We start from the raw sequence: 27,421 nt of genomic DNA on the forward strand, positions 1-27,421 counted from the left end.
TTAAGTACAAGTCTACAGACCAGATTCGAGACTCCCGACTCTTGTTGCCCACCTTGTTCCCAGGCCTTGGTGGCCAGCCCTGTCTAGGAAAGATTAGCCTCAGGGAAAGATCTAAATTTACTGAGCATGAGTATCCCCCAGTGAATGGCCCCGGCAGATTGTCCGGCAGAGGATCCCATAGTCAACAAGGCCCTTCCCCAGGCACAGAAGCTGCACTAGGTTTTGTATCCTGACTCTGTAACATGAGCTGACAGTCATGGATCACCTGAGAGAGAGACAGAAGCAAAGAAATAGAAATAGCAACCTAGAGAAAAGAAAGGCATGTAGGGAGAAGGAAACTTCAAAAACAAACCATGAATATCCTCAAAGAGATTCATTCATTCATTCATTCATTCATTCACTCATTCATCTTTTCACTCAACAAGGACTACCGGTGCCCCTTGTGCCAAGCATGGTTCTAAGGTGCCGGGAACATGGGTGAGCAAAACAGAGATGTTTGCCCTTCTAAGGGGGGTGGGGTGAGGGAATGGAACAGAACAGAAAACAATGAAGAATATACATAATAAAAAGGAAAATTAAATAGTGAGTTAGAAAGTGACAACTGCTATGGAATAAAGAGTCGGGCAAGAGAAGGGAGACCAGGAATGCTAATACTATAGGCAGAGGTGGGGTGGGAGCGTGGGCAGCTTGCCATATTATCATGGAGGCCAAGGCAGGCCTTACTCAGAAGATGCCATCTGGGCAAAGCCTTGAAGGAGTGAAGGGTTCTGGGAAGAAGGAACAGGTAAGGCCACAGTGCTGAGCTGGGAACACTGAGGAGGCCTGGATGGCTGGAGCAGAGTGAACAGAAGGTAGATCAGTCCATGACAGCGAGGCCAGGGGGAGGGGACATCATGTCAGACTACATCAGCCACATTACAGGGACACCGGCTTTTCCTGTGAGTCAGATGCAGAGCCACTGAGGTATTTTGAGGGGAATGACATGATATGACATATCTCTAAAGGACCATTCTGACTGATATGCTGATAAGTGAATATTTATGTCTTTTTTTTTTTTTTTTAAGATAAGATCTACACCCAGCATGGGGCTTGAGCTCCAATGTCAAGAGTCACATGCCCTACTGACTGAGCCAGCCAGGTGCCCTGATTCATTTACCTGATTCACATGTCCCGAATATTTATGTAGATAATATACTGATGTTATGGCCACAAAATAAAATTCTGTCGCCATAAAACAGACACCCAGGACACTGAAGAGCATCTTTGGACATTAAAATAATGATAGCAAAAATACAGAAGGTATGACAGAAGAGTTGGAAGACAGAGCTAAGTAAACCTTCCATAAAGGACATCAAAAAGACAAAATATGGAAAAAAGACAAAAAAATGTGAAAAATAAGAGAGAAAAGATAAGGACCAACACCTAAAGAAACAATCCTAGAAACAGACAACAGAGGCCTCTGAGTGAAGGAGATTATCAAAGAAACTGATTTCAGAAAATTCCCTAACACTAAAACACATGAGCTTCCACAGTGCTCATGCTGGAGGAAAACAGGCCATCAACAAGACATGTCATTGTGAATTGTCAGAACACTGAATGCCATCCTACAGGCATCCAGAGAGAAAAACAGTAATAAAAAGAAGAACCGAGAATCGGAGGGGCACCAGGCTTTTCCACAGAAGTCACATGGGAAGGCTGAAGGCACTGCAGTCACATCCTCACCTCTGGGGGGCAATAAGCAGGCAGAGAACAGGGCAGCAGGCTCCAGAGGGAGTTCAAGATGATGCATAGAATTCTAGAGGATGCGCATAGAAATGGCAGGGTTTGAATTAGTGATAGTTAAGTAGAAAAGCATGTAAACAAACAACAAGATTGCTAACTCCAGGAAAACCTAAAAGTTGTGCCAGTGGGGAGAAGTAAGTCATAAATAGGAGTCCTGGCTAAGCTGCAAACAGGGTTTATATATTCTTAGTTACATCACCATTTAATGTTGATCCAACCCAAATCACAGCATTATACAGAGAAATGGACAACCTGCAAGTATGTGAGTATAATGGGAGACAGTGAGGGAACAGAGCAAAATCTCCATTTTCTACCAGATAAAGTCAATTCAGTAGGCCTAGTACTGAAAAACTGTGAAGTGGTAATATAAATGCTTTATGTGGAAATCTCAGGGTCAACACAAAGAGATTCGGGTTGAAGAACTGAAGGTGGGTGGTTTATCCCTTGAGGAAGGAGGGAGAAGGGGTTGCTAAGAACTGCTGATTTTCATAACAAGCCTGGTGTTAACTATTTAACTTCCTAAGATATGTGCACTGATCGTTTTGAGAAAAAGAAAACAAAACTTAAAAAACTATCATAGCTTCTCAGTCCTTACCGGGTCACAACCTAGTCCCACATAACCTAGGCAACCTAATCCTCAACTCTGCCAGTGCCCTCTGCCTGGACACAGCATACCTATTACCAGTTGGGGGTGAGCCCAAGTTCCTTGGTCTAGCTCAAGTCCTGTCTCCACCAGACCTTTCAGAGCCTGATGAACCTCCTTTCCTTTCTAATCCACTTAGCAGGGCAACAATTTTCTAAATTAGCATGTATTAATATTACTTACTACATTTGGTTAGCTGGTTCAGGTATGGATCTCTTCTCCCTAAGTTGCCAACTTCTGGAAGGACTGGCCGATTTTTGATGCCTGGCAAATGTCTATAGTAGGTACCCAAAAAACATTTCATGAATACACTTAAAAGGTAAAATTCAAGGGGTGCCTCAGTCGGTTAAGTATCTGACTCTTGATTTAAGCTCAGGTCACGATCTTGCAGTTCCTGAGTTCGAGTCCCACACTGGGCTGACTGCTTAGGATTCTGTCTCTCCCTCTCTCTCTGCCACACCACCCCCCATTTCTCTCTCAAAATAAACTTTTTAAAAAGGTAGAATTCAAGGTGAATTAACAGACAGATTTAAAACAAAGTCTGGAGATAAAACTAAGATTAGATTAAAGCTGGGACTGATGATAGAGCTGCCTTCTAAGCTCTGTGGTCTACTTTTTTGGTTAATGTTTAAGTTGACTTGTTTTAATAAAGAGATATTTTGCCCCCAGTGTACTCTCAGGTTTCAAGTTTTGGTGACCTGGGCCTTGGAAAGTAAATGTAGTCTGCCCTAACAAAAACCTATGTGACTTAGAGACTTTGTGCTTGCCTTGTTCTTTTACATTGCAAGACCCTAATCTCTGTGCTTTGAGAAGTTAATTTCTTTAAAAAATTTTTTTTTTAATGTTTACTTTTGAAAGAGAGAAAGACAGAGTGCGAGCTGGGGAGAGGCAGAGAGCAGGAGACAGAGAATCCGAAGTGGGTTCCAGGCTCCAAGCTGTCAGCACAGAGCCCGACACAGCATTCAAACCCATGACTGTCATGATCTGAGCTAAAGCTGGACACTTAACTGACTGAGCCACCCAGGCACCTGAAGAAGTTAACTTCTTTTACTGCCAATTGATGAGAGAAGACTGGAGGAGAGAGACTCCTTGGCCCCTTGCTGGAGGTGGGATGCAAACACCGAGAGCAATACAGAGGAAGACCATCTTGAGTCAATGTTCAGAATGAGCAGGTGTCCTTTATCTTGGGCCGGCATTATTCTGTGCCCTTTCGGTCTCACTGTGGTTGCCCTCCACCATTAAATGGGGAAATACTTGGCATTATTCTGACATCTCCAAGAAGGGGAAACTTGGAACTCTCACCCAGTACCCTGTCAATAGGTTCTTAAGTCTTAAAATGTTCAGATCACGGCTCCAGGGTCAGGAGCCTGCAGCCATATCCAGAGATGTGACTCAGCCCCAGCTCCTCATGGTTACAACTCTTGCCGGGTGCCAGTCATCTCCTCAGCTCTGCCAGGCCACAAACCCTGCTAGCAGCATTGGTGATGCCACTGTTGCCACCTTTTCAGTTGTAGGGGGACACTGGTCCTGAAGGTGGTGGTGTCAGCGTAAACTGTGGATATTAATCCTAGAGAAAACCCTCTTAAAGGATTAGCACTTCAGCCAGGACTGGAGCATTTTCTAGTTGGCTTTTCTCCAGTTAGTGAGAGGGAGGAAAGAATGGAGGCAATGGAGACCCACCCAGCCAGGGAGGAAACCCAGCACCTCCAGTGTTCAGGGTAAACTGAGCCACCAGGTCTGGCTTCCATTTAAATTGCCAGAAAACAGATCCTGCCTCTCATTGGCTCCTAAATGACACAGCCCCCCTCCCTGGCCTCCAGAACATTAGAACGTGCTTCCATTGCCATGGCCCTTCCCCATCTGTGGGACTTCCAATTTGATTTCACACTGCTCACACAAACATCTTCACAGAGCCTTCCTGTGCTGCGTCCATGCCATTTCTACGAAGCCTCCTCAAGACACTGGGAGTTACTGTTTTGGCGGGAGAGTAACGATGGATTAATGAGCTCTAATTTCCAGGTGCCCCCACCCTCAGCCATTGGTACTGCTAGAGGAGGTCTAGCCCCAAAGGGAGGAAATGGATTAGGAGGCACAGGGAGCCCCAAACTACTGCTTCTCGGGCACTGACACGCAGCACGCCTTCTAGAGGTCTTGTTTAAATGCAGGTTTGGATTTGACAGGGCTGGGGCAGGCTCAAGATTCTGCATTTCTTTTTGAGACAGAGCATGAGAGGGGGAGGAGCAGAGAGAGAGGGAGACACAGAATCCGAAGCAGGCTCCAGGCTCTGGGCTGTCAGCACAGCGCCTGATGCGGGGCTCGAACCCACGAATGTGAGATCATGACCTGAGCTGAAATAGGAGGCTTAATCGACTGAGCCACCCAGGCGCCCCCAGATTCTGCATTTCTAACTCCTGGTCCACAGGCCACACTTTGAATAGCAAGGGGCGAGACTGAGGAGGAAGAGTGGAGAAAGAGGTGAAGCTGGCGACCACCGGAGGAAAGGTGGGGGAACGCCAAGCTCCAGGGTGACGTGGTCTGGTGGTGCTACAGCTGCACCGTCTCTGGTCTCCAGGGCCCTCTCTGCAGGGCCTTCCCGGGCAGGGCCTCTGTGCCCCACGTGTTGGCTGCAGTGTGGTGCTTTGGTCCTTTCCCTTCCCCTCTCATTCCACAGGACTGGAGCACACAGCTTCCCAGCTGCAGGCTGGAGAAGGGCCAGGGTCCAGAGACCTTTTCAAACCTGATTCTGGCCTCAGCTGGAGCCAACCACCATACTAGCTCTGGCCGCAATGCCAGGGCAGTTCGACCATGGAACAGAATATTCTTCACGTTGGCCCCAGGGATACAGATGGGTTCTCTCCCCTCCCAAGCCTCACCCCAGGCACTACGCCCTGATGCCAAATGATTGTCATCACTTTCTCAGACCGCAGCTTCCATTTACTGAGTGCTTACTATGTTATCAGGCTCCGGATGAAGCCTTCTCCCACATTAACCTAACTGCCATAACTACCCCAGGAGGTAGGACTTGGTTTACCCCCCACTATATGAGGAAACTGAGGCCCTCAGTTTCCTGAGACGTCATTTGCCCAATAGCTCATAGCTAACAGGACTCAGTCGACCTCTCCGACCCTTGGCATTAAACCACAACTGAACTAGTGAGGCCAGGCTAGTTCTAGAGGACACAAGACAACTAAGGGGAGTCTAGTTTAGGACACTGTGAAGGTCAGCAGAAAGCCAGAACTTTCACCATCGCCCTCCCAGCTTTCCTCACCGCACCAGTAGCAGGAGGCTCTTCTGTGCCAGCTGGCAGCGGACACAGCACGACCCCGGAGGGAACTTACGGAGTACCCGGGAACTGGGCTCAGTGGCCTGAGTGGAGGGTGCCAGGCGGAGACTGGACTCACCAGGCGGCACCCAATCTGCCTGAAGAGTAGCTGGCATGTCAGGCAGCTGATGGGAGGGTCACTTAGGAACGTGAGTCAAACGATACCAGCCCAACTGTCCACACCTCGGAGGAACAGCACTTAGCATCCTGGTGTGGAAATGCGCTCTCAATGCTGGTTCTCCATTTAATAAACAAAAGTGCCCACAAACACTGTGCTAGACTTTGTGGGACCCTAAGACACTCTCTGCCCTCAATGAAAAAAATTAGCAGGGTGGGTATGAAGGTAACCAGGCAACGGTGGGGACTTCGGTGAACTGGAGAATGCCGCTCAGGTGAGGCTGCTTTCCTACCTCGCTCCAGTTGGTTGTAACCTCTCATAAGGAAGAATATCTATTGATTTTTCTTTTCTTTTTTTTATTTCTGAGAGAGAGACAGTGAGGAGGGGAGGGTCAGAGAGAGAGGGAGACACAGAATCTGAAACAGGCTCCAGGCTCTGAGCTGGCTGTCAGCACAGAGCCCGACGCGGGGCTCGAACCCATGAACCATGAGATCATGACCTGAGCCAAAGTCGAGCGCTTAACCGACTGAACCACCCAGGCGCCCCCATCTATTGATTTTTCAAGAAGAGCCCCAAACCAAGATCATGTGAACCTTCTCATTTTTGAAAACAAAATGCAGGCCAACACGTGTGGCGACTAGTTTGCAACCTCCGCTCCTCTGCCTCAGCACCTAACCAGCCCTGGCAGAATGGCTGCAGTCAATATGTGTCTGCCACAGGGACCAGTTGAAGCTCATCCAGAGGCAATGGGCCTGAACCTCCGTTAGACGTAGAACAGCTGATGCGACCGGGATTTTTAGCCTCAGAAATGACCAAAGAGAGAGGCCTAACAGTTGTTGCAGATAAGAAAATCCTTATAAAGCCAGAGAACGTGGCTTGGCAGACACTGTAAGCGGGGAGAGGAAGGCTGCTTTTAGATAAAGTATACATGAGACACGTGACCTTGGTCCTCACTGCTACTGCCTTATAGCTCTGCCCAACCCCCCATACCCCACTTCTTTACTTGTCCAGGCCTTAAAGGCATCTATTTGGCTTCCATACTTGGTCAGGAGAATTCAGGCTTTGCCTTCATTTGAAAACCAAACGTCCAACCTATTACCTAAGAATATTGTCCAACAGTGTTTTTCCCAAGGATTAAAATGAAACAGAGTATGTAATAAAAAGTGGTTCACAACATCTGGCAAAGTGCTCAAGAAACATTCACATTATGAAGGTTTAGATGTTTTCTTTTTTAACTTTGAGAGAGCGAGCACACTAAGTGAGCACAAGTGAGGAAAGGGAGAGAATCCTAAACAGGCTCTGTGCTACCAGCACAGACTTGGGGCTTGATCTCATGAACTGTGAGATCATGACCTGAGCCGAAGTCGGAGATGAACCGAATGAGCCACCCAGGTGTGGATACACCCTAGTGTAGATTTTTTAAGAGAGCATGACTGATCTCCATGGATATGGAAATATCTGCCAAATAAATTAAGTGGGAAGAAAAAAGGAAATTATAGACTTATACAATGGGAACCTGAGTTTTAAAAAGGATATGTATGTTCATGTGCTTAGAACACTTCTGGAAGGGTATAGAAGAAACTTCATTAGACTACCTTAGAGACAGAGTCTGGGGAACAAATATTTACCTTCTACCATAAAATGCTTCTCATTTTGTACCCTTCTGTTCCATTTTGACTGTTTTCCCCTTACTAGCAGTATCATTACCCTTATTAAAAGGACCAAATAATTTGGTTTGCCCAAAACCTTCTGGTCTGAGCTTTGTTTTGCAAACAATTCCCCAGGTAAAGTGTAATAGATCTCAAAGTCTCCAGTGTCAAGGCCCAGGAGCTTCAATTAGAGTACCGGGCTCCCAAGCCTCCTCTCCTATTACCAAACGCATCTAACTTTGGAGGCTGCTTCAGGCCACCCCCACTTTGTCTCTCATTTTCTGTGTCCTAGTTTTTAAATTTTTTTCCCATGTGCACTTCACTCTGTGGATAGTATCACCCAGCTTTTAGATACTGTCCCAACAGCAACTACCTAATTTCTGTCTCTGGCCTAGACTCCCTCCTGAACTCCAGATCCATGCTTTGCAATTGCCTACTCAACAGTTCCATGTGGATGTAGAGTATTCATGTAAAATTTAACACATCCAAAACTGAATTCATCTTCCCCAACAAACTTGTTCCATGCACAGCTCTCCAAATCTCAGTTGATGGCACTACCAAGCTGCTAGTCACCCATGTCCATAAGCTTATGGTAAAAGGACATCTAAGAAGCAGTCCGACCCACAATGCCAGTTATCTAAAAATGAAGGTGGCCCTAGGTACTGGGATCAGTATATATATAAGTGTATTAGGCTAAGCAAAATCAGTCATAGAAAAGCAAACATCATATGATATCACTCATATGTGGAATTTAAGAAACCAAGCGGATGAACATAGGGAAAGGGAAAGAAAAATAAGATAAAAAGAGAGGGAGACAAACCATAAGAGACTCTTAATTATAGAGAACAAACTGAGGGCTGCTGGAGGGGAGGTGGGGTGCATGCGGTAAATGGGTGATGGGCATTAAGGAGGGTACTTGTTGGCATGAGCACTGGTTATTATATATAAGTGATGAGTCACTAAATTTTACTCCTGAAACAAACAAAAAAAAGAGGGCATACAATCATTAAAATGTTTTCTAAAACACACTTAAAATTAACACGTTTTAAGTCTAGGATTTTGATTTTGCCATTTTAATTTGAGTAGGTCACTTTCTGCAAGCTAGGAAACAGAAACTAAGACAGCCTATAGTCTTCTAGGGATCCAGGCTGAGTCTCGGGATCTTCAGCAGAATGACATCATAATACAAGGTGCTAACAACAGGCTTATAATCTCTAAATAATAACCACTTATCTAAACCTTTTCCTTAGGAAACAGCCAAAAGTCCAGTCCTTAAAGGCATGGTATACATGGCTCTTTGATCTACAAAGAACAGAATGACTCAAATTATATCCTGGCCAGCTTACTGGTAGACCAAATCAGAGGTGACCAAGGATTCGTGAACAGAGAAAGTGTTTAGCTTTTGGAAACCTGCTCTGAGATTTTAAAACGTCCTGGCTTTTGTTAAGAAATCAAGTAAAACTGCACCCACACTGACACTTGATTTTGCCAAGGTCTTCCACTAGAACAGAAAGTTAGAGACGAGAGTAGAAGTAAGATACCTAAATGTATCTTACTAGTAAATTACTAGTAACGTGAAATTTAAGATCTTGAATTATTCCATTTGCCACGAGAACTGACAATGAAGATGATTTGAAAGAAATGCTGAAAGCTAAAAAGGGTGGTAGCAGTAACACTTCCCACTATAGAAAACCTCCTGCCTTCCCACACCATTCACACTGCTACTCTTCCAAGATACATATTCGTGTGGAAAACCTTGTCAGCCAGGGCCAGATGAAAAACAGAGCATGTCCTAATTAGTTAACTGGTATTATAAGCTCAGTTGACATCCTGAGGATGGACCCATAAAATCTGGCCATTCTTTTGTTTAACGTCTGCAAGTTGCAGAATTCCTTAGCCCTTAGCCACAGTTTCTGCTCAGTATCTTAAAGCTGGTCTCAGTCCCATCTGTGACACTTCTCTTCAGGGCTGAGGGTAGGCGCTAGTCATCAAAATCTGGAATGTCATCGTAGGAGTAACCCCGGTAGCCTTTGGATGCATAGTAGGCGATGCGCAGGTGGTAGAATCCTGGCAGGAACACCAGGATGCCAATGATCAGGACAGGAACGGCCCGGTCTGCCCCCTGGCGGCAGAAGGAGGCAAACACATTAATACCATACAAATCATAAATTTTAAATAAAGCCATGGGTTCAATCCATATATCCGTATTTTACACTCTTCAGAGTATTTCCTTTGGGTAGAATACCCAAATATACCAAAGGAAACAGGTTTACATCTCTCTTCCTTCTTATAAGATGTAGAAAAACTGCAAGGCACTAAAAATTATAAAGAAATTGTCCATTTTCATCTATAAATATTTCGCTTATTTCCTTCAGTTTCTCCATTCTAGTTTTTAGTTGTAAACACACCGTACCCTGTGCCCTATTTTAACAAACAACTGCCAAAATATTATGAAAAGCTCTTCATTGGGAGATATGCAAAATGGGTGAAGACATCAGAAGGTACAAACTACCAGTTACAAAATAAGTAACTTCTGGAGGTGCAAGGTACAACACATGGCCATAATTGATAATATTGTGTTGTATGTTAGAAAGTTGCTGAGACAGTAGAATTTGAAAGTTCGTATCACACAAAAAATTGTAACTATGTGTGGTGACGATGATTTCCCAATGTATACATATATTGAATCATGTCGTACACCTGAAACTAATACATCATATGTCAGCTAATGGTGTCTATCATTCCACTGTAATGGACATACCACAATTTTACTCAACTACACTCCCTCCCCCCACACACAGCCAACTGCTGGATACTTTGGTTGTCTTTCACTTATTTGCAACTGTACAGAATACAACAATAAACTTCATTTGGATTTTTTCATATTATTTCTTTAGTATATATTCCCATGAGCACAATCCACAGGTTATAAAGGAAGGAATGAGGGGCGCCTGGGTGGCTCAGTCGGTTAAGCATCCGACTTCAGCGCGGGTCATGATCTCACGGTTTGTTAGTTCGAGGCCCGCATCAGGCTCTGTGCTGACAGCTCAGAGCCTGGAGCCTGCTTTTGATTCTGTGTCTCCCTCTCTCTCTGTCCCTCCCCTGCTCATGCTTTCTCTCTGTCTCTCAAAAATAAACATTAAAAAAAAAAAAAAAAGAGGGAATGATGTTGAGTCTCTTTATCAGCAGGGCTTCAAATATTTGGGGGAGTTCCATGAGGGCAGGGACTTTGTTCATCCCTGTATCCCCAGTTGCACCCAACATATAAATGTATTGAATGAACCCACCCTTATAAAATTGCTCTGTCTTGTCTTTACATATAGTTTTAATTTTTTTAATGTTTTATTTATTTCTGAGAGAGACAAAGAGAGAGAGACCGTCTGAGCAGGGGAGGGTCAGAGAAAGAGGGAGACACAGAATCCAAAGCAGGCTCCAGGCTCTGAGCTAGCTGTCAGCACAGAGCCTGACACAGGGCTCGAACCCACGAACCGTGAGATCATGACCTGAGCCAAAGTTGGACACTTAATGGACTAAGCCACCCAGGCGCCCCTAGTTTTAAATGTTTATATAGTTAAACCTATCCTCCTTTTCCTTTGTGATTTTTCCCATTATTTTTAGGCTTTCCCTCATCTAAAGATTTAACCCCAATCTAAAAACGTCATTTAAACAGGGCTACTTATACAATGTACACTGATAGGTTATCTACCCAATATAATTTTGGCTGCTTCATTCAAAAACAGCAACAGGAGTATTTGCCTCATAAGGTCACAGTAAAAACTAAATGAGGTAATACATAGAAAGCAAGTAGCCTCAGCTGGCACACATGACTCAATAAGCTAAAGCTTAAAACCCAGGAAAAAAAAAACAAAACAAGAAAAGAGAACCTGAAGGGGCTCTCTCTGGCCAGAGATGGGACTATGCAAACATCAAAAACAATAAAATCTATGTCACAATTGACATACCTGGTACTATTTTTGTTTTCTTATTTTATTTTATTTTTTAACGTTTTTATTTATTTCTAGGAGAGAGAGAGAGACAGCGTGAGCAGGGGAGGGTCAGAGAGAGAGGGAGTCACAGACTGAAACAGGCTCCAGGCTCTGAGCTGGCAGTCAGCACAGAGCCCGAAGCGGGGCTCGAACCCACGAACCGTGAGATCATGACCTAAGCGAAAGTCGGACGCTTAACCGACTAAGCCACCCAGGCGCCCCTTGTTTTCTTATTTTAGATTTTCTACTTTCCTGCTTCTTTTATCTTTTGCAGGATACTGACTGTACATCCCTAATAAAACATATCCTAAGGATTAAAAGAATTGGAAAGAAAACTTACAGTGCATTCAGCCTTTTTATACTTAGCACTAACATTCACTTATTTTAAAGTTATCATATGTATAACATACAGTAAGACAAGTAAGGCAAGATACCACTACGATAATGATACACATGCACATATAAAAATCAAAGAAATTAACTTCAAACTCTAATCTTCAATTTGCATTGGAAATTGTTGTCTATAAGTATCTATTTCCTGGGGTGCCTGGGCGGCTCAGTCAGTCAAGCATCTGACTGCGGCTCCAGTCATGGTCTTGCAGTTTGTGAGCTTGAGCCCCATATCGGGCTCTCTGCTGTCAGTGTGGAGTCTGCTTGGGATCCTCAGTCTCCCTCTCTCTGCCCGTTTCCCACTGCACTCAGGCTCTCTCTCTCTCTCTCAAATATAAATTAACATGAAAAAAAGATATTGGGGGGCCTGGGTGGCTCAGTGAGTTAAGTGTCCGACTTCAGCTCAGGTTACAACCTGAGTTTGAGAGTTCAAGCCGCAGTGGGCTCAGTGCTGGCAGCTCAGCGTATGGAGCCTGCCTCAGATTCTGTCTCCCACTCTCTCTGCCCCTCCCCCCATTTGCACTGTTTCTCTATCTCAAAAATAAATATTAAAAAAAAATTTTTTTAAAGATTATCTATTTCCTACTTTGTCACTGAAAAGGCCAGAAATTATGAAAACCAAAGCATGACTACCTTAATGTTTGTGATCTCTCTCAACCTACCTCCTATAATAAGAAACCAGGGCTCTTCAGAGAAATGGCTGTTTACAAGTTGGGGGATAGGCAAGGGGCCGAGGATAACCTGCTGTGCTGGAAAGCACGAAAGCTATCAAAGGCTACCTGGGTCCGGTTTAAAATACACAAGAGTAACACGAAGAGATCCTACTAACCAAATACGGGACAGTTTAGATATTAAAAAGAATATGGACTAGGACTGAAACAAATATGTAAAAAACATGAGTTTACAATGATACTAACCAATTCTGGTCACCTACTGAGGTTGCTAGGTATATTTTTATAAAAGTTGTGAAACATTCTTCCTACCTTCACTATATACGTTATGTTCTGAGGTACTCAGATGGTAAATTTGAAAAGTTCTTTATGGTAAAATTTTAGCTGATAAATGCAGAAAATGACAGAACTGGATTCATTAATACAGAAGGTAATGGAGAAGTTTATAGTAAATAAATTAGGCTGAAGACATTCAAACCCAACAACTTATCTTAGTATCAACTAAAAATCAAGATGACCATTATGTGCTTCCTAATGTAATGCAATCGTTCTCAAAATGAGGTCAATGGACTCCAGCATTACCTGGGAACCTTTTAGAAATGCAGATTCTGACAACCCACCTACAGAAGTGCAATCTCTGGGTATGGAACTGACGAATCAGTGTGTTAACAAGTCTGCCAGGTGATTCTGATTAACACTGGAGCTTCAGAACCAATCTGCCATAGAAAATACACAGCACCTCCTTTCAAAATAATTCTTTCTAAAACAAAACTAAACCTGAATCTACACAAGCCCCAAAACCTAACAAAAATATGAAAAAGAACCAAGTCAAAGGTAATAAGATAGCCCCCTTAGATTTATGTAAAAGCTGTTACAAGGTGTATACTGAAGATGCACACTTAGGAATACCAGCAAAATGTGGGGTGCCTGGGTGGCTCAGTCAGTTAAGTGTCCAACTCTTGATTCTGGCTCAGGTCATGATCTCATGATTCATGAGATGAAGCCCCACGTTGGGCTCTGTGCAGACAGTGCAGAGCCTGCTTGGGTTTCTCTGTGTCCCCCTCTCTCTCAAAATTCATTAAAAAAGAATACTAGTAAAACGTAAACCTGGTACTGTGTTTCATACACAGGAAGAAAATGTTGGGGGAGTATATGAAACAAAAAAACCCCAAACCGAAACAAAACCTATTAGTGATTTTCTTAATTAACATCTTTATCCTAGGGCTTCTGGGTGCCTCAGTCAGTTAAGCATTCTGACCTCAGCTCGGGTCGTGATCTTGTGTTCCTGAGTTCAAGACTCTGCACTGTGTGGGGCGCCTGGGTGGCTTAGTCGGTTGGGCGTCCGACTTTCGCTTGGGTCATGATCTCGCTGCTCGTGGGTTCGAGCCCCGCGTCGGGCTCTGTGCTGACTGCCAGCTCAGAGCCTGGAGCCTGTTTCAGTCTGTGACTCCCTCTCTCTCTGACCCTCCCCTGCTCACGCGCTCTCTCTCTCTCTCCTAGAAATAAATAAAATATTTAAAAAAAAAAAGAAGTTCGACAATTCTGCAGAGTACACTTTTTTTTTTTACATTAACCCTGTTTTATTTCATCTTGGTAGGTGCAGAGTGCACTCTTAATTCCATTTTGCATGTTGCCTCATTAAACTGAGTAAGGCTTAGCTATCTGAGAACATTCGCTAAACTAAGAATAGAAAGGAGATATGAAGGGCAAGATAAAATGCAGATAAAGTCTGTATTTGTTTGACAATTTTTAACAGTTACTATTTAAAGAAATGTTTATTTATAATTCTTCCTGTGTAATAGAAGAAAATTCTTCAGGTAACTGAAGAATTATCTCGCTTGTACCAATGCAGTTTTCAAATATCAGAAAGAGGAGAGGTTTTTTATTATAAAATAATAATTATAGCAATAGCTGTCCATTTATATTGGGCTCACACTCAGCCTGAATATTCTGGGGGGCTTGAGAATTTCTTTTTTTTTTTTTAAATTTTTTTTTAATGTTTTATTTCTAGGAGAGAGAGAGAGAGAGACAGCGNAAAAAAAAAAAAAAAAGACTGCACTGTGTGGAGACTGCTTGGGATTCTCTCTCTTCCTCTCTATCTGCTCCTTCCCTACTTGCTCGCTCGCTCTCTCTCAAAATAAATGAATAAACTTAAAAAGAAACCAAACCCAACTTTACCCTTATTTATAAAGCAGTCTTTTAAAAACCACACACAGCAAATAAAGAAACAAACAAATTAATAAATAACCCCACAAGATAAAATGATACTTGCTGCATGTGGATCTCACCTCCAATCTCAAATTTTATAATTAACAGAGTCCCTCTGGGATTAATATTGCATGTTGCAATGAAAGTTGACTGAAGGCAGTCTTGAAGTTAAGTGTTCAAACACAGATTGCACCAAGTAAGTATCTGGTGGCCATATAACAATTTTAAATACAGTAAGAACCAAATGCAAATCAGATACTTATTTTTCTTTTCTTTAATTTTAAAGAGAGAGTGAGTGAGCACATAAGCAAGGGAGAAGGGCCAGGGGAGCAAGGTGGGGGAGAGAATCTTAAGCAGGCTCCATGCTCAGTGCAGACCCTGATTTAGGGCTTGATCTCACAAATCATGAGATCATGACCTGAGCTGAAATCAAAGTCAGATGTTTAACCAACTGAGCCACCCAGGCACCACAGATACACTTAAAAAAAAAAAAAAAAAAAATTTTTTTTTTGAAGTTTGTTTATTATTGAGAGACAGAGAGAGACTGAGCTGAGCATGGAAGGGGCAGAGAGAGGGGGAGACATAGAATCCAAAGCCAGCTCCAGGCTCTGAGCTGTCAGCACAGAGCCTGATGCGGGGCTCGAAACCACAGACTGTGAGATCATGACCTGAGCTGAAGTCGGACGCCCAACCTACTGAACCCCCCAAGAGCCCCCCAGATACATTTTTCAAAAGCCACATGATCCCAGGCTCATGGGATCAAGTCCCGAATCAGACTCTGTGCTGAGTGTGGAGCCTGCTTAAGATTCTCTCACCCCCATTCTGTCCCTCCCACTTGCTCTTACTCAAAGAAAAAAAAGAAAAAAGAAAAAGCCATATGCAGCCATTTTACTGCAACATGCTATTCCTAATTTCCATAATGCCCACTGTTTCAGCTCTTGGCTGTATTCCGTCTGCAGAGCAATAGGACCCTCAACCTTCTGGCCTGGTGTGTGTTGAAGAACAGACATAACTTGGGGCACCTGACTCTTGGTTTAGGCTCAGATCAGGGGTTTTTTAGTTCAAGCCCCACATCGGGCTATGTACTGAGCATGCAGAGCCTGCTTGGAATTCTCTCTCTGCCTCACTCTCTGCCCCTCCCCCACTAGCACACATGCTCTCTCAAAATAAATAAATAAAACCTTAAAAAAAAAAAGCAGACATAACTTATGAGCACTATCAATTCAGAACAACCTGGACACTCTGTATTAGTGTTTGTTTGTAGCCTGAGAGAAAGAACCACCAAATATCACTTTAGGTTTTGAAGATAAAACACTGAATCTTAAAAAGAATTCCAACCAAACCCAATGTAAGAAGGATCAGACTCATGAGCCACAAGTCCTGGGTTGGCCAGTGGCCCCAGAACTATACAAGCCTCACTGCTTCTCCCCAGACCCTGAAAAGTATGTCTGTCTGTGGCACTGCAAAATTATAAGAACACATTCTACTCCAGTTACAGCCTTGATCAATCAGGAGTCCTCAATGCTAGGCTTGGCTTTGCTCTTCCATTAGGGCAGAGGAAAAACTTCCCAACATCTCAGAGGAAAAATTTGCCTGCCTGCCCCCATCCATCTCATAGAAACTGTGGGACAAGTTTGTTGTTGCTCAGAAAAAGAAACATGTGGTTTGTTATCAGAGAACAAAATCTAAAAGAAAATACTTTTCTTCTTACTGCTAGAATCTGCTACACTAGATATGAATAGAGAACAACAGCACCCAGGCTCACACTTTCAAGATCTCACGGCACATTCCCATAAACACTTCCGCTTACCCCTTTGCTGATATAGCCCGCCAGCAGGAGGGAGCCTATGATAATGAGAAAAGCGCCAATCAAAAACAGCACTGTAGCAAGTGCAATGGCCTTATACGGGATCTTAGGAGGGCTCTTCTTAAACTGGAAGAGAAACACAAAAGGCAGACCATTATGAAAACACCAGGACTCAGACACTTTGAAGCAGGGAAGATAGTAAGAATCAATCTGGATGTTTCCTGTGTCTTGAAGGGAGTCCTATGACTCAGGACAGCACTGGGAGAGAAAGGAAAGGGACAAGCAGGAGGTGAAGCACTCCTTATTGTTCTAACAGTCACTCAAAGGGGTCCCAGCAAAATGTTACTCTTTCTACTTCTAATCTCATTCCACAGAGCATTCACTGTACTGTAAGAAAATATTTTCTTACAAAAACAGAAGATGCTTTATGGTCATTCACTGATTAGACATAGGTTTGTTAGGTGCCTGGCACATGGAAGGCTGTACTAATCTACAGGGATTTGAGAGTGAACATCATGCTCTGGAGAAGTGTTAAAAAAAAAAAAAAAAAAAAACCCAAGTGATTTCTGGCATTCAAAGTTAAGACAGCATATAGTCAAAAGGTTTTAAAAATAGCTTTATCTCAAACATTTGTTACCTGCCTCATGAAGTAACCTGGCTTGTATTTAATAAGTTTGATTCAAAGTTAAGATCAGAGACAAGCTTTCTAAGGTTTGCTTCATCTGACCGAACTGGCTGGAAGCTTCCCAGATGTATACTTAAAAAAAAAAACAACCTCTCTCCTTCAAGTATGGGTCCAAAGAGCGCAAAGAATAATTGATTTGTTTATATTTGAAGAGATGGGATCCTGCTACTTCCTCCTTGGCCCTGCTTCCACCTCAGGTATTCTAAGGGGAAGCAGGCAAAAGAAGACGCTACACCATTAGGTGTTTTAAAACCAACCATCAGGGTAGAATACAAACTTAATAAATATTCTGTTTTACTTACTGTTTGCCACAAAGAATACCTTTAATAAATTGGATCTCATGACATCAGGAAAGAAGGAAGATTCCCACAATCTGCTGGCTTTAGCAGTTAGTTTCTCCCTTAAAAGATGAACTGGCTTTGACTAAACAAACCAATGACAACAGTCCTTAAAAAGACTCTACTTAACAAAACACAATCTGAGTATTTTCCAGATAAACTAGATAAAATTTTGCAACTACTGGGCTCTGGTGTCATGTGTCACAACTAAAAATTCTTAGAAATGAACAATATTTATTTGGTTTGAAACTGCTCTACCAAGGTCCCTCCTTCTATAAATTAAGGCTGAAAGGGTCTCAGAGCTTAGTTTTCTTCTTGCTGCTCCTTCTAATCCCCAGCGGGGAGGGGATTAGAGCAAAACCTCCACCTGGAAGGCCTTCCTGCTAACTCAACAGAAACCAAGCCAGCTTGTCTGATCAGCTCCCTTCTGCATTTACCTGAAGGTCAATGTAGCCATCGTCTGTGCTGGAGAGTCTTGAGTACTTCACTTTACTACTGGGGATTCCAGTAGTCAGGTTGGTACGAGACGGCATCATAACACGCTGACACAGCTACGGTCTGAAAACAAAGAAAACTGTTACTGTCTGCAAGTGACAACAGTGTGTTATGTATACTGGAGTTTTGGGCTGTGATGTCAGGCAAAGTGACTGGCAACTTACGTTCCACTGCACTTAAAATCTGATACTCTTTGACAAAGTGAAAATATTCTCATTATCTATCTACTTTGGTTTGTCCTGGTGGAATGAGACTCAAGACATTTACCAAGAAACAGACCTCATGTTTACCTTGTCACCAATGTACCCTCATCTCCTAATTTTTCCAAAGCCACACAGAGAATAGGTGGTAGAGTGGTGACTTAAATGCAAAACTGACACCAAAGTCCACAATTTCAATACATTCTGCTATTGTACTCCCTGGCCCTGGCCCTGCTTCAGGAAAAAGCAAGAGGAGCATATACTCTAGTGATTCTCCTATTTGCCAGGGAGGGAGAAAGGGCGGAATATGGAATACACTCACATCAGCATTTTGGTGATTCCCCTGATGGGCACCATCCTCCCCTTTTTTAAAGTTTGTTTATTTATTTTGAGAAGGGGGGAGAAACAGCTTGTGCACAAGTGAGGAAGGAGCAGAGGGGGGGAGGGAGGGAGAGGAAGGGAGAGAGAGGGAGAGAGGAAAGGAGGGAGAGGGAGAGAGAGAGAGAGAGAAAATTCCAAGCAGGCTCTGCACTGTCAGCACAGAGCTGACTTGGGGCTGAGCTCATAAACCGTGAGCTCATGTCCTGAGCTGAAGTCCACATTTAACCCAATTTGCCACCCCGGCGCCTTCTTTTAATGCAAAGGATCTGTAGAGCTTCTTGTAAATTTGGCTCTCAGCACTATCAGTTCTGGTTATCAGCACTGTACCAGTGCCTTCTGATTTGCCTTTCTGCCCCACCCTCAGCACTGAAAGTAGTCATTTCATCTTCCAAATGCAGTGATTTCATCTTCCAAATTAATTCTCTAGTTCCCTTCAACAAACAAAAATTTGTTTTTTTCCAAAATACTCGAAACCAACTTCAGTAATGAAATCATGGCTATTTTGTCACTAGTTTAAGAGATAGGTAGATAAGATTAAAAACAATGACATTTATACTGGAAAACATTTGTAATTTGTGCACTTTCCCCCCATAAAATCAGTTATATGAATAAAACAAGTGAATCTATTTTCACTGTGAAGCTCTTTCTAAAGGTGAAATGTATCTATAAAAACAAAAAGTTAAGTACTTCACAATAAGGGCAGCATAAAAAAAAAAAAAACTCACAAACCCCAGAAACCATAAAGACTTTGCCTTCCTCTGGTATGACACTTTGCAAATACCCATCATTATAATAATTATCAGTTAATGATTACCCAGTGTTGGTTAGGTGCCAAGTGCTTTCTACATACTTAATCCCAAAATATTAATGAGCTCTTTTAAGAGGCCCACAGTCAACCTAAAATAACAGCATTATGATGGAACTGGTGTTAACTGCAAACGTCACTTTTTTAACAATTACATACCAGTGCAGAAATCAAGTACTGAATCAAGTATGCTACTTTATATGCTTTTCCAAACTTAGCGCAAACTGCATCAAATACTAAGCTTTAAGTACCGCCATCCAGATTACACGTCAACCTAAATTTAATTCCATGAAATTTAAAGTCCAAACTATGGGTCTATGGGGGTTTTGTGGGCATTTAATCACCTCTGGTTTGTATTAACTTCTTAAAAACAGTTTACGTACTCTAATTATCTATTCATACACCTGCATCGAAACGTAAAAGAGCGCAGGAAGCGAGGAAGAAGGAAGCGAATGCTTACTGATGCAAAGGGTAATAGGAAGGAAAAACGGAACCTGAGCCGTTCAAAATACCAGTCCAAGTTCCCAACAGGCTCTTTCTAACGAGCTGCACCGAGACCCCCAAACTCCCTCAGCATCGGAAGGCTGCGAGACTTGAAAAGCATCAGCAAAGCCCTTTGCGCAGTGCCTGGCGCTATGCGCATCCACACACACTACCTTCCAACCCGTCTCCAGATCTAGGCAGGAAGAGAAATAAAAACCGACGCGAATTTAGACGGTAAACAAACAAAACCGGTTTCTGGAAAAAGGCCCGCCGTGGCCGGGGCGGGCGAACGCCCCACGCGCAAGACGCGAAGCTAGGTGTCGCCGAGCGCCGTCTCGGCCCCGCCGGGTGCCTGAAGGGGGCGCCTCTGCTCCCGTCCCGCCGCACGCATGCCTTACCGGAGCGTCGCGCCAGGCCGCCCGCGCGCCGACAGCTCGCTCACGGTTGGTGGCGGAGGCGCCCAAGGGCTCATGGCACGCCTCACCCAACGGCCACCCGCCCAGCTCGGCGGCGGAAGTGGCGCGGCGAGGGGCGGCGCGCCGGAAGTGGCGTCACCGAGAGCGACGCCTTCTCGCCCCAGGCTCGGGAACGCCAGACTTTTAACCCTACGCTGGTGGTAGCGTCCCGCACGAGAGACTCTCCGGCTCGGGGTTGCGACGGTTGTTGCGGCCTGGGCTTGCCGCCGGCCACCTCCGCGGGGTTGTGCGGGTGCCAACGGGGACCGGCCGCGTGGGTCACAGTCAGACCCCGGGAAGCGGGCTACGTGTTTCTTTCCGTGATCCCGCGGACATTTGTGGCGGCGCCCCCTGGAGACTGAAGCCGAGCCAGTGAGGCTCCGGCTGCCTGGAACTGCCTGGGTCTCCTAGCCACTGCCCAGGGCTGCAGGCCTTGCGCCGCGGACTAGGACTTAGTCCGTACCCCAACACTACTCTAGTGCCCCCACATTCTTGTGCTTCAGTCTCCTTCTCCTCGCCGTTCAGGTCTTGCCTGGGTAAGAGGCCCGCCGACAAGGGATATTTTGCAGCACACGAAGCTTTTTAAATGTCAGATTTATTAAAGTATAACTTACATACAATAAAGTACAATTGGAAGAGTTTGACAAGTGCATAGTCTTGGAACCATCACCACCTTCTAGAGAAGTGACACCACTCCCTGAACTTCCATCAAGCCCCTTTTCCATCTCCTTCCCCACCCCCCAGGCACATGGAAGGTAATGAACAGTAACCTACTGGTTAGGGAGTTCTTCCAGGTAGTACACCAAAGAAACCAGTCATTTAAACCACTAAGACCAAAATACACCAGGGGGAGGGGGAAAGCACTTTAATGAAGCAATTCTCAGTAAGTAGCATGCTGTTTGTGGCCTTGTGGCACTATCAGTAGGAACACTTAAACAGTGTTTCACACTGGCGGGATGAAGTCCCCAAAAGGGCTACTTAATACTAGAAAAATTATTTTTGCACAAACACACTCGCCCTAACACAGATCTTCTCTTTCAAGATTCAAAAGGCTCCCTAGGCTAAAGAAACTGCCCTATAGCACTGCCAAGTCATCTAAAGCCCATAGTTTTGGGTTCATAAAGCTTCCTTAATAAGTGTTAGTTTTGCTGACAAAATTGGCAAAGAAACTAAACATACAGGATTTGGTCTACACTTCTGTTCATTTCTTGCATTAAAGATAGAAGAACACCAAAATAATTTTGGCAAACGAATCCCCCCCAAAATATCTTGTCACCCACTGTATTTGGAATACTTTTATTGCTATTATCTACTGTATTATCAGGCTCCTCTAGACTGAAAAACTAAACACATTTATATAAAACGGTAGCTTGAACTGAATTCCCTAGGATACTTTTCAACAGTCATGGTCCAAATGAAGGCACTGTCTTGTGATGTTTCAAATCCAAATAACTTTTATTTAAATTGAAAAAAATTAAAACTGCATTTATATAGTCAAAACCCTTTTGTTATGAAAACGAGTACTTCTAGGTTAAGGCAGAGAGATTTCTAGGTTAACAAGACCAGATTTGACTTTGGACTTTATTCTTTAAACAAATTGTAAAGAATGGAGGAAAAAATAGGTTATTTACATAAAATATCTACATATGTACTGAGAGGTACAAAGTTGGTGACAGAAGAGACTTAAGTACATGCTGGCATCTCAGAAGCAGTTCTCAAAAGAGTTTAATTTTATTTTCTTGGATTTTAAGAATGCCTAAGATGCTTCTTCATCCTCAATCTTGGGAGCCAAATAGTACTTTAAGTGTCCCATATCTGCAATTTTATACTCTACAACTGAAAGAAGACAGGAACATAGTTAATTATTGGGAAGTACCACATATACTACCTACAAAACAAGAGTCAAAAAACTTAAAATCTTACCAAGGGGTACATCTGCAGACATACTGAGTGTCACTGTAGGAGAGAGTGGAGTGGCTTTTGTAAAGAAGTTCAGGTATCTCAGTGCAAAAGTTAGCTGAACTGGCTCATTCATCTCTATGGTAACCTAAGAAAAACAAAAAATCATTTTGAAAAACATCAAGAAAATTGCAATGCCCATTTAGAATATACATTTCAAAACAAACCAAAAGCCTTTATTGGTTACTTTGGAGAATGGGAGGAAACGGATTTTGAGGACTGGTAAATAAAGAATCAAGTATTTAGTCTGCCTTTCCCATATGAACTGTACCTCAGGTAACCCAATTACATGTTTAGAGAAAGTTGCTCTTTATGGGAATATTTCTAATAAATGAAGAATGAAATGTATTAATACATTAAAACCCTAATGACAGATTCTAAACTATTACGGTTGCTATAAAAAAAAAAATGTTTTCTAGACACCACATACCTACTAGAGAGAGGCTTACTGCTAACACTGAATATCATCAAGCCTCAAGAGCTGTAACTACCAGTTTATAGAAAATACAAGTGAGAGGAGCATATTAATTGACATCCCTTGACATAAGGGATACAGTGGGCAAAATCCAGACTTTGGGAAAACCCAGTGACAAAGGACTTGCTTCAACAAATTATAATGGAGGGTGCAGAGACTGGAGAACCAATGGATTAAGAGAAATTTGAAGGCCCATCAACAAACTATAATGTGTAGAGCTTATCAAAATCTTGATTCAAACAAACTTCTAGGGGTGCCTGGGGGGCTCAATTGGTTACATGGCCAACTCTGGATTTCAGCTCAGGTCATGATCTCACAGTTCAAGAGAGACAGCCAATGTACTGAACATGGATCCTTGGGATTCTTCCCCACCCACCCTCTCTGCCCTTTCCCGGCCCATACACTCCCTGGCACATGGGTACTCTCTCAAAATAAATATACATTTTTTTTTTTAATCTTTGAGAGGGAGACAGAGAAAGAGAGTATGTGTGAGCAGGGTAGAGGCAGACACAGAATCTGAAGCAGGCTCCAGGCTCTGAGTTGTCAGTACAGAGCCTGAGGCAGGGCTTGAACTCACAAACTATGAGATCATGACCTGAGCTGAAGTCAGATGCTTAACCAACTGAGCCACGCAGGCGCCCCTCAAAATAAATAAATATTAAAAAAAAACCTGAAATAACCAAGGGAACAGGAAACACTGAAAAATTCTTTAATATCAAAGAATGTCATAAGATGTTTACACTTTAGATATAAAAATATTGAGAAAACTAATGTTTGAGATTAAAACAAACATAATCCAGATGGGCAGGGGAGTTACAATGTAATTTAGGAGACTGATAATTCAGAATTAGCCCCTGGACTTTTGTTACTAATAGTTTTAAGTCTTCATTTCAACTTGAGTTTTATCTTCATTTAAACTGAGAGTTGACTACTCATGCAAGGGACCAGAAAATAATACCTAATATTTACTATAGACTTACAACGTAAGACACTTGTGTTAAGCACTTTGAATATGTTACCATATTTAATCCTAATAATCCTATGAGGTTTCTAGAACCTTCGATGGTTTTTTTCATTTACAGAGTGAACTGAGGTTTTGGTTCAAAGGCTAGCAAGTTTTTTAAAGCACAATTATAAAATATTAGTTTATAAATACTCTAAGGATCTAAAAAAGAAAAAGCACCTGATTTATAGGAAAGTCTTAATTTAAGGATATTTAGAAATTAGAGTGTTCTTTATTTTCTTGCTAAATGTGGGGGTGGGGGGGGGGGTGTTGTCTAGGCCCCGTATTGGGCCTACCATGCAGAAAGTTAATACAAAGATCACATAAGAACTCCTTAAAGGTAGATTTTTTCCTTCAAGTAGATCCTCCTGTTGATTTACAATTACTTTGCTATAGACTGAATGTGTGCCCCCCCACCCCACCACAATCATTCATGTTAAAGCCAAATGCCCAATTTGTTGGTACTTGGAGGTGGGGCCTTTGGGAGGTACTCTGTGGTAATACCCTTATAAAAAAGGCCCCAGAGCACTCCTCTGACCCTTCTACCGGGTGAGGAGCCCACGGTCTGCGAACCAAGAAGCAGGTCCTCACCAGACACTGAATCTACCAGCTTCCCAGCCTCCAAGACTGTGAGAAATAAATTTCAGCTGTTTATATGCCATTGTCTATGTATTTGCTATAGCAGTCCCAACAGACTAATGTTAAGCAGGGTTATTATTCTCTTCAAAGTATTTTGTTTATTTAAAAACTTACAGCTTCCTCCTCTTTATCGACATTACTTGTTTGTGACAACTTAATATTTCCATTTCCTAGTTCTCCACTCGCAGAAAACTTCACTCCATCTTTTGCACAGGAAATAACAACAGCATCTCCAATATGACTGAGATCTCGGCATATACGTGCAAATTCACCAGAAGGCATCTTTACTACACAGCTATACTCTTGTTCCTATTAAAAAAAAAAAAAAAAAAAATTAAAGGTCAAATGCTAGAAACTAAAGATTTGGCATCCTCACTTTCTGATGACTCAACATGTAGAGAAGAATTCAGAATTTAAGAATTCCTGTTTACTTTGAAATACTACTGTGTGATTTAACGCACTCTAACACTCAAAAAAAAATGCAGCTATAAAACAAATATGTCATAAGAATAATCACAAGAAAACTATACATCCTAACATCTCTTCTCTCCTTTGATGTTGATAAACCTTAACCTTAATGAATTTCTGTTAACATAGCCTTAAAGTATACTCTTAGAGGGTACAGGAGCACCTAGGTGGCTCACTTGGTTAACCATCTGACTTCAGCCCAGGTCATGATCTTGTGATTCCGGAGCTTGAGCCCCACATCAGGTTCACCGATGTCAGCCACTCAGCACAGAACCCGCTTCGGATCCTCTATCCCCACCCCTCTCTGCCCCTCCCCCCGCTTTCTCTCAAAAAAAAAAAAAAAAATTTTTTTTTTAAATCTTTAAAAAAGGGGGGGATGGGTGTCTGGGGACGCAGTTGGTTAAGTGTCCAACTTTGGTTTAGGTCATGATCTCCCAGTTCAGAGGTTCAAGCTCTGCATCAGGTTCTGTGCTGACAGTGCAGAGCTTACATGGGATTTTCTCTCTCTCTCTCTCTCCCCCCACCCCCTAGTGCTTTCTCTTTCTCTCAAATAAACTTAAAGGAAAAAAAAATCATGAAGGCTAATGCAAATATTCATTTGGCAAGAATGAATTCAACCAATGATCCATTTGAGTACTGTAGTTTAATGAAATTACAAATGTCTAAATACTAAAATCCCACTTTGGAACATTTATCAGCAGACATACAATTGTTGGGAATTGGGCTTTAAATTGTATTACTAATATATACAACTATCATGACTTGTGTGCAGTACACTGAGAAAACCATACTCACTGGAATTCCAAGTTGTTCTACATCTAAATCCATTAACTTCATTTCATAGTCTGAAACCTTTTCTTGGTCTACAAAGGAAAGCAGATTGAAGAAAAGCATATAAGTTTATAGCAATGACGTTAACTTTTACAAACATTATCTTGAATTTCTCACAACTTGTGAGAAATGCTTACCACACATTTAAATTTCCTCTAATATAACTTAGTAGATGAGTAGGACTTACTTGGAGCTTCAAATACAAGTGCCAGGGTGTCCGCATTATCTTCAGCCCTTAGTGTAATGATGTCTTCATTGCCGGCACATTTTAGTATTTTGGACATGCTAGAGCACAGAAGGCACACGATTTAAAATTGACATCACGTTCTCAAGATCGTTAAGATTTCTGACGCTATTAAGACAAGGAGTTACCGTTTATACCCATTAGGCCGTCCAGCCATTTTGGGATGCAGTTTGGCAGTATTTACACTTAAACACACACCCCATCGCTAGCAATTTCAATTCCGGATATAAACAAAAGAGCAGTACTTTATGAACTGCAAATTCCTTTGGTAGGTGAAGCAATTATTGGGTCGTGACGATCATTAAAAATCTGGGATACCCATTAAAACACACTGTAGGTAGTCCGGGTATTTTTCATAAGCCTTCCTTAAAATGCTTAGGTACTAGACAGGTAGTGATCAAAAAATTGAAAGCCCCTGCCCTGGAGAAATGTTAAGTTCAGAAACTTAGGGTAGTCGCTGCAACTTTGTAATAAAAGACCAGTACCAACCGACTGTCCCGAGGTAGAGCGACATAACTAAGGCACTTTATAAGGCAACCGGGCCATAGGTTTCTCATCCAAGGCCGCCAGCACTAAGTGGCCAAAGAGCTGTGCAAGTCTCTTCCTGCCATCGCAGAGGAGCCGTCATTTTCCCGCCACCACCCGCTTTGTGACTTTGGCGCGGAAACAGCCGGTTCGCGCTGCTGCCAGCGCGGGCTTTCCAAACCGCGCGCTCTGCTAGATCCCGCCCCCCGGCGTCGCAAGCCAATGAGATGGCGCAGGTGGTCCATGCGAGCCAATGAGGGCCCAACTCGCAGGCGCTCCCGCCAACAGCAGGAGGTGGGGGTGCAGGGGAGCCCGGCTCTCCGCCACCCCCGGGCTCACCTGGTGAGGTTTACACCCATGGCCAAGTTGCGGTCGCAGCGGTATGTGTCGAAGCCCTCGGAACGCAGGGTGAGCTGGACCAGGGAGACATGGGAGGAGTCCATGCTCTGCAGGTTTACGCCGCTCGAGCTTATGTCCCAGCAGGCCTCGTTGATAAGATCCTTAAGCGCCTCCAGCACCTTCTTCAGGATAGAGCCCTGGACCAGGCGCGCCTCGAACATGGTGGCAGAGTCGCAACGACGCGGCTACAGGCGAAGCTAAGGAGGGAGTTGTAGCCTGCTTGGGCGTCACAGGGTAAGAGCGAGCCGGCAAAGGCAGAAGCGAAAGCCCGAGACCCAGGAAGATAACTACCAGTCCGCTGCGCCTGCAACCGTTTAATACCGCCGCGTCTGCGAGCGCGCGCTCTCCACCTCTGCGCCCCTTGTGGAGACGTCACCACGCTGCCCCGCCCACTGCCTGGGCGGAGTGGCTCCAGGGCCAATAATGCCCCAAGCCTGCAGGTAGCCCGCCCTCACCGAAC

General features: G+C 43.4%; 2 protein-coding genes across 4 annotated transcripts; both read right to left on the reverse strand.

The window, feature by feature from the left end:
- Positions 1-8,557: 8,557 nt before the first annotated feature.
- TMEM230 (transmembrane protein 230) lies at positions 8,558-20,477 on the reverse strand. Of its 3 annotated transcripts, none has more exons than XM_039224791.1 (4): positions 20,362-20,477; positions 18,037-18,157; positions 16,580-16,702; positions 8,558-9,636 (listed from the first exon to the last, which is right to left on the reverse strand). In XM_039224791.1, the coding sequence occupies exons 2-4, from the start codon at positions 18,133-18,135 to the stop codon at positions 9,496-9,498; spliced, it is 363 nt and encodes a 120-aa protein (XP_039080722.1). In that variant the 5' UTR covers positions 18,136-18,157; positions 20,362-20,477; the 3' UTR covers positions 8,558-9,495. The 3 variants fall into 3 exon arrangements, with proteins under 3 accessions (XP_039080722.1, XP_039080731.1, XP_039080739.1); XM_039224800.1 differs by lacking the exon at positions 20,362-20,477 and adding an exon at positions 20,137-20,310; XM_039224808.1 differs by lacking the exon at positions 20,362-20,477 and adding an exon at positions 19,864-19,883.
- Positions 20,478-20,993: 516 nt separating this feature from the next.
- Positions 20,994-27,315, reverse strand: PCNA (proliferating cell nuclear antigen). Its single transcript, XM_039224780.1, has 6 exons — positions 26,902-27,315; positions 25,981-26,078; positions 25,758-25,825; positions 24,609-24,803; positions 22,342-22,465; positions 20,994-22,254 (listed from the first exon to the last, which is right to left on the reverse strand). Exons 1-6 carry the CDS (start codon positions 27,120-27,122, stop codon positions 22,175-22,177), a joined length of 786 nt encoding a protein of 261 aa, XP_039080711.1. The 5' UTR covers positions 27,123-27,315; the 3' UTR covers positions 20,994-22,174.
- Positions 27,316-27,421: the final 106 nt, after the last annotated feature.

This window comes from Hyaena hyaena, unplaced genomic scaffold (assembly GCF_003009895.1).
Source record: "Hyaena hyaena isolate Hyena2069 unplaced genomic scaffold, ASM300989v1 scaffold_16, whole genome shotgun sequence".
Lineage (NCBI taxonomy): Eukaryota > Metazoa > Chordata > Mammalia > Carnivora > Hyaenidae > Hyaena > Hyaena hyaena.